The sequence below is a fragment of the Octodon degus genome, unplaced genomic scaffold, assembly GCF_000260255.1.
Source record: "Octodon degus isolate 3935 unplaced genomic scaffold, OctDeg1.0 scaffold00148, whole genome shotgun sequence".
In the NCBI taxonomy this organism is placed as follows: Eukaryota; Metazoa; Chordata; class Mammalia; order Rodentia; family Octodontidae; genus Octodon; species Octodon degus.
In genome coordinates this window covers 5,125,036-5,132,143 of record NW_004524724.1, presented here as the reverse complement: position 1 = coordinate 5,132,143, position 7,108 = coordinate 5,125,036, and the positions used below count along the sequence as shown (strand labels likewise).

The 7,108-nt window shown below is 49.2% G+C and overlaps 1 protein-coding gene and 1 non-coding gene across 2 annotated transcripts in view; both read right to left on the bottom strand.

Moving 5' to 3' along the window:
- Rrm2b (ribonucleotide reductase regulatory TP53 inducible subunit M2B) overlaps positions 1–7,108 on the bottom strand; it is a 39,662-nt gene that overhangs the window by 28,153 nt on the left and 4,401 nt on the right. Inside the window, exons 2-4 of the mRNA XM_023702346.1 lie at positions 6,122–6,335; positions 4,445–4,481; positions 1,557–1,722 (exon numbers count right to left, since the gene is read on the bottom strand). Coding sequence (XP_023558114.1) covers positions 1,557–1,722; positions 4,445–4,481; positions 6,122–6,335 — 417 coding nt within the window. The remainder of the gene's footprint in view (positions 1–1,556; positions 1,723–4,444; positions 4,482–6,121; positions 6,336–7,108) is intronic.
- Positions 104–207, bottom strand: LOC111812891. The gene has a single exon (XR_002818266.1). It is a non-coding gene; the product is annotated as a U6 spliceosomal RNA (small nuclear RNA).

The following is a 7,108-nucleotide window of genomic DNA, read 5'->3' as shown; positions in this document are numbered from 1 at the left end:
TGTTCCATCCTTTGACTTTCAGCCTATGAATGTCCTTATGAGTGAAATCTGTTTCTTGTATACAGCATATTTTTGGATTTTGTTTCCTAATCCACTGTGCCAGAAAAATATGGACTGCTTCACGAATTTGCGTGTCATCCTTGCACAGGGGCCATGCTAATCTCTGTATCGTTCCAATTTTAGTATATGTGCTGCTGAAGCGAGCACCATCCTAGGGATTGAACTTAGGGTTTCATACATGCTACGTGTCTTAGTTCTTTTTCTCTCATTGCTGAGACAAAATACCCAACACCCAAAGTTAAAGGGGGGCTGGCAAGCACAAGGGCCTGAGTTCAATCACCAGTTCCACCAAAAAAAAAAAAGAAAAAGAAAGAAAAAAATTAAAGAGGGGAAGGTTTATTTAGCTCACAGCTGGAGGGGTTTCAGTCCATACTCGGCTTCTCTGAGGCAGGCTCTGCAGCAAAGGAGCATCACAGAGAACAGCTCATGACAAAAGAGGGCTGGCAGCGGCAGCAAGCAGCCAGCAGTAAGCAGTGACTCTTTCCCTTGCATCTTCTCCAGGTTCCCTACCCAGGGCAGGCAGCTCTCACACCCAGGGAGGGGCAGCCTTAGTCCTGGCATCACATCGGTGACCCCAGCAGCGCATACCCCAAATCCAGCCACCACTGGAAAGCCCCACCCATGACCGCATGAGGCCCTGGGGGACACTGAGACATAAGTCCTAATGCCAGGCGAGCACTATACCCCTGCGCTAGAGCCCCAGCTCTATTTGTATTTTATTGTAAGACAGCGTATCAGTAAGTTGCTCGAACTGGCCTTGCATTTGTGATCTTCCTACCTAAACTTCCTACGTAGCTGGGATGACAGTGCATGCCACCATGCCTGACTATATATGAATATTATAACATCATATTGAATAACTTAAATATAGCAAATAAGGGGCCAGGGAGATGGCTCAGTAGAATAAGCACTTGCCTGGCAAGCACAAGGACCTGAGTTCAATCCCTGGTTCCGCAAAAAAAAAAAGAATCCAGCTGTTTGGCTGCTACAGCACATTTATTAGGGAAGTTAGACGGACAGCTAAGCACCTGCCCACCAACTACAGCTACGATTTAACTAATCAATTCACCCAAAACAAGTGGCAGGCAGGCAACCCTGCAGGCTCTACCGTGCTTCACAGGCAGGACTTCCTCTGGGAATCTACAGCTCTAAACCTGTCATTAGATGTTCGGTGCTGTCTTGGTCAGCCCTGGTGTCCATACCAAATGCCCCCAGACAGGTGGCTGATGGCACAGTGGGTCTTTGTCATTGTCTCAGTAGGTCTGCAGGGACAGCCGGCAGCTTTGTGGGGAGGGCCGCCTCCAGACACCCTCTTCTCCTAAGGGCACTGCCCTCCAACTGGACTTGGCCGCGGGGGGCTGCACCTCGCCACAGGATGGGGGGACAGAAGCTTCCGTCCGGGCCCTGGGGGTGTCTCTGAAGTGTCAGTGTCCCTGTCCCACAAGCTGCGAGCTCCCCTTGCAGTCGCTGCGCTCTCTTCCACAGCTCTTCTTTACGGTGTCATCTGAAGGTTTGCTGAAGACTCCGTACAAGCCTGCCGCCGACCTCGGTGCCAGGGTTTGTCTCCATCCTGTGAAATGCCTCAGCTGAGAAGCAAGGGCTGTTCCAGCAGGAGCTCGGTGCAGTGAGTGAAGGGACATCTTCACGGTCCTGAGAGTGAATCTGAATAATGAAGTGTTCATGCTTGAGATTTAAAGTTCTCTGCTAGAACACTCAGTTTCAAAATATCTCACCAGTTTATTTATATTGTGGCACAAAATGCACCACGAGCCAGTATCCTGTTTCTTAGTTGCCCACATAACAGGTCCTCTTCCAGTTCCGGTTGCTTCTGCTCTCTTAGAAATGGCTGGTCACTGTGACGCACGCTGTGTAAGCCAATCCCCACTGACGAGCCACTCTGCCTCTCTACCTCCTGCTTACTTATCCCATAGAAGCCCCAGACCACCAGAGATCAGGGCCTGTTACTGGACATGTAATAAATCTGCCTCCAATCTGGGTGCCATTTTGGTTTCTGCTTGCCCTTGCAAAACTACACCTGTCATACTCCCTTCTAGAAACAAATCTTCCTCCCTAGTTTTACCTCACATGAGCACATTCTCAATTCCGCAATCTAAATATTGACTGCAAACCAACTGCTTCTGTTTGGATTTTTTGTTTGTTTGTTTTTGGTCAAAGCCAACTAGATGTTATTTCAACTAAGAATACAATATAAATAACATAAATGCATATCTAACTTAGTGTAACAGTCATTTCAAGAAGGGTGTCAGGGGCTAGCCAAATAGCAGACTAGGGCTAGCCAAATAGCTCCGCAGATTAAAGTGCCTGCAAGCAGGAACAGGGGCTGGTGGTTCAATCCCCAGCATGCTGTGCTGGCCCTGCCCCCAGGGCGCGCTGAGCCAGGCATTAAGCCTGGGTGCGGTGGCACACACTTGTAATCCCAGAGGCTGGGAGGCTGAAAACAGGAAGGTCACTATGAGTCCGATCTGTATAGTGAGACCCTGTAGACCCTGTACTAAGTACATTTTTTAAAAAGAAGGGTGTCAAGTTACTGAAAACTATAAAACTGGGCCCTGCAGAGACACGGGTGCTTGGAGTACACACATCTATTAGAAGGCACAGGTCACAGCAGGGCACACACATTGCGGCGAGACACACACGTCACAACAGGGCACACACGTCGCGGCAGGGCACACGCGTTGTGGCAGGGCACAGCAAGCTACAGCGCTATCGACAGACAAAAGGAACAGCATGCAGAAAATGACTTTGCCTCGTATTTGTGACTATTCTTGATGTTTGGATCTTTTTAAAATTATCTTCTGTTTTTGTTTTTTGAGACAGGGCCCTGCTGTGTATTCTAGTCTGGCCTGAAGTTGGGGCAATCCTGCTGCCTCAGCTGCCCAAGGGCTGGCACCAGCACACCCAGCTGATTCAAAGCTGCAGAGGTGTAGAAACCCTGGTGGAGGAGGCCAGGGAGGGGAGGGGCTGGAGCCACGGCCCGCCCTCCCCTCTCCTTCTCCAAGCTGCTGTTCTCGGGCAGTCTGTCACAGCACTGGAACCTAACATGCCAGCTCACTCAAAATCACCTGCGTAGCTTTAAAATAATTCCCACACACCCAGTCTTTGTCCTCTGAATCAGGGTTTACACTTGGAAATTACATTCAAGCACTGATTAAACAAGAGTCTTGGCTGAGTGTGATGGCACTTGTCTCAGCGACCTGGAAGGTGAGGCAGGAGGACAGCGAGTTCGCGCCCAGCCTGGGTGACTTAGCAAGGCCCTGTCTCAAAATAAAAATAGGGCTGAGGATACAGGTGTTCAAATGCCTGGCTAGCATCATGAGGCCCTGGTTCAAGCCCCAGCACCACGAAACAAAAAAATAAAACAAAGTCTAAAGTTGATAACATGGTAATTTACATAATTTGCCTAAATGTAAAACAAGTCAGCTAAAGTGTTTGATTCTCCTTTTAAACATGTATTTGAATCTTATTATAAAATATGTTAACTTATACATTTTAGTTTGGAAAAACTAGTGTTTCTTAGTTGCAATAGGACATTCATTACAACCGTGACAAGCAAATGGTGTTTCCAAATGAATTTCAAGAAACCGAAGTATCCCAAGGACTTTGTCATACAACAAATAAAATGCCACCTGTGTGTCCCCTGACCCCCTGGACCGTGTCTTACAAAGCACTCTGAAAACCACAGACCGTTGGGGACACTCAGGTGTGGCGGCGGGTGTTTGTTTTGGTTAGCTTTTTTTTTTTTTAAACTAACTGTGTCAGGTACGACACAGCAAAGGTCACCAGTGTGACAAAGGTGAGCACTGCCTGTAGGACTTCCAGGTTAAATCTGCCAGCCCCATTCTCAATGTAAGTGATACAGTAGCTTACATTTGTTTGGTGCTTACCCAGTGCCAATTGCCATTCGAAACATCTCACTAGAGCTGAACACGGTGGCGCAGGCCTGTAATCCCAACACTCAGGAGGCTGAGACAAGAGGATTGCTGTGAGTTTGAGGCCAGCCTGGACTACACAGTGAGTTCAAGGCTAGCTTGAGCTATAAGCAAGACCCTCACTCAGAAAACCTAAAAGCAAAAAAAGTTTAAAAAAAAAGCTAAGAAAACCAAAAAGCAAAGAAAAACAAATCTTGATAATCTGAACCACCCAACAGGTCTGGTACTCTTAGTCCACCTGACTGAGGAAACAAAGAGGCTGAGGCCACGTGCAGGCAGCCTGGTGCAAGCCCGAGACCCCCAAGGTGTGCTCACACCCACAGAATCTGTCTCGAGAAGCAGGCAAGTGCACACGCAGAGGCAGAGACGAGCCTCCCTCACACAGGACAGGAACCAGCTGTCCATGAAACCCTGGGTGACCACGCAGGACCTACGGGCCCCACCACAGGACCGGGATCCGGGACTCATCTCCTAAGTGGGAAACGTCCCCGTCAAGGAAAGGTTTGCACCGCTGTCCCTCAGGCCACTACTGGCAAACTGTGACACGTGTGCCAGAGCAGGCCCTCAGGATCACTGAGCGCTCTAAAAGGTTCACCATCGTGCTCGGCAGAGCACACCAGGCGCCCCACCTTGGAGCTGTGCTCCCAGCTCTGAATCCAGTGGCCACAGCGCAGGACACAGTCAACATGGCCTGGCGGGCCGCAGATGACCGAGCTCCGCAGGACGCCCCCGTCACGTGGCCCCACGGTGCCTGGCCGCTGGGTGCAGGGGCAGCAGGGCTCCCAGAGCGCCCCTCTCATTGCTGGACTGCAGGGGCTGCAGCTTTGTTCGCTCTGCTGACCCAGGTAGACACGAGCCCTACTCAGGCTCAGCAACCAAAAGTCTGCTTAAAAATAGAAAACCGTGGGGCGAGATGGCTCAGCAGCCTAAGTGCCTGCCTGGGAAGCTCAAGGCTCTGAGTTCAATCCCTGGTTCTAATGAGTCCAGTGTGGTGGCCCATACCTCTCATCCCAGCACTCTGGGAGGGTGAGGCAGGAAGATTACAAGTTCAAACCTGGCCTGGGAAACCTGGTGACTTTGTAAGATTGTTTTAAAATAAAATATAAAAAGAGCTAGGGATATAGCTCAGCACAAAGGCTGAGGGTTCAATAACCAATATCAAACCCATCAACTGTGAAAAATCTGAATCAAAACTAGATGCACTGGCATAGCAGGAGCCTGCAAGTTCCAAGCCCACCCTGGACAATTTATTGACTTAGTGACATCCTACCTCAAAAAATAAATTTTTTTTGAGTCAGTATCTTGAGTCAGCAATCCTCCTGCCTCAGCCTAAGTACCAAAACAAAACAATGTTTTAAATGGCCAGGGATCAAGTTGGGCAAGGTGGTGCATGTTTATAATCCCAGCACTTGGGAGGCTGAGGCAGGAGGATCCCCATGAGGTTGGACTACATAGTGAGTTCAAACTGAACTACATGGCGAGCTTTCTACACACACACACACACACACACACACACACGCACAAAGCCAGGTACTGCCTTGTCCAGCACAGCTCTCAAATTTGGGGGGGAGGGGATAGTCTATGAGAGGATGGAGAAATAAAGAAAAATAAGAGACAATGGGGCTGGGGAGATAGCTCAACAGCATAAGTACCTGCCTAACAAGCACCAAGGTCCTGAGTTCAATCCCTAGTACCAAAACAAAAAGAGTATACCTGTGGTGAGCCCACGCCCTCTTTCTAGATGGGAGGTTTTCCTTTATGTATCTGGCAGGCTGATGTCACATCACACCCTCAGCTTAATGAGCTCGCCTCTTACCCCCACCCCACGTGCCCCCCGTCCTCAGGGCCGCTAGCCTGGGGAGCTCCGAGCCCTCAAGCATTCCTCAGTGCTGTGCTCTGGCTCCATAGGATGGTAAGTGTGTGGGCTCTAGGTTCAATCCCCAGTACTTAGAAAAAAATGAAAAGTAAAAATCTGGCAGGATGAGATGCTTCTTGGCAGCAAGAAACTTGTTTCTAGACAACAGTTTAACCTACGAGATGGCACGCCAGACTTGGTCTCAGCACCTCCAAACCCTGTTCACACACCCATCTTACTCTGTCTCCAGGCTAACGCTGCCCAGTTCCTCGAGGCAAAGGGCTTGCGCCTGACACAGAGGCCTCGGCACCTACCTCCTCTGCCGTCCAGAAGGATGCCTGCGCCTGCTTGTACATCTTCCAGATGTCGGGGTACTGGATGGGGAAGATGACGAATCGGCGGGAGCTCTTTCGGAGGAGAGGCTCTTCATTAGATTTCACCGCGTTGTTGGTATTATCTGGAGAAGACCTCTGAAAAGCAAAGTCTACTGATGAGTCATCTCTTCCTCTGCTCCTCCTTTCCTGGTTCCTACAGCGAGGGAAGCCAGGGTCAGCACTGGTCTGGGCACGCGGCCCCGCCTCAGAGCCCAGTCTCTCACTGGCTAGTCGCATCTGGCTCATCGAGTGGCTGCAGGAAGTTGCTTAACTTCACTGGGCTGCAGTTCCTGCAGCTATAGAGTAACACCTACCTATACTCGGGAGCTGAGGCAGGAGGATCTCTGTGAGTTTGAGGCCAGCCTGGACTGCATAGTAAGACCCTATCTTAAAAAACTGATTAAAAAAAGGGGGGTGGTATCCACCTATCAGGTTGCTTCTGATGACTGAAAGTACTTTAAACAGTATCTGGTGCAAGGCAAACACTCAAAAATTACCAGATTTTGCTACTTGGGGATAAGTAGTGGGCCCCTAAGTGTCACATGGGAAAACCTCTAAGTCTGTGGACAAAGGGTCCCTTCTGTACCACTCCTTTGGTACCATTCTGGTACAGAACACTGGCAGGAGCAGATCACTGGCATAAGCTATGTTTTTATTTTAAACTTTCAGTTAGGATTAAGCTGACAGTTCCTAACAACAACATATCAGCCTCCGATTACCTTTACCTTCCATATACCCATCTGTTCTTCCTATGTACGTTTTCAGATTGTTCTGCATAATACAAAACTCTGATCACTTCTAAGAGCACACTAGTACTCATGGCCTCAGCCACATCTTTTTCTTTTTTCTTTCTTTCTTTTCTTTTTTTT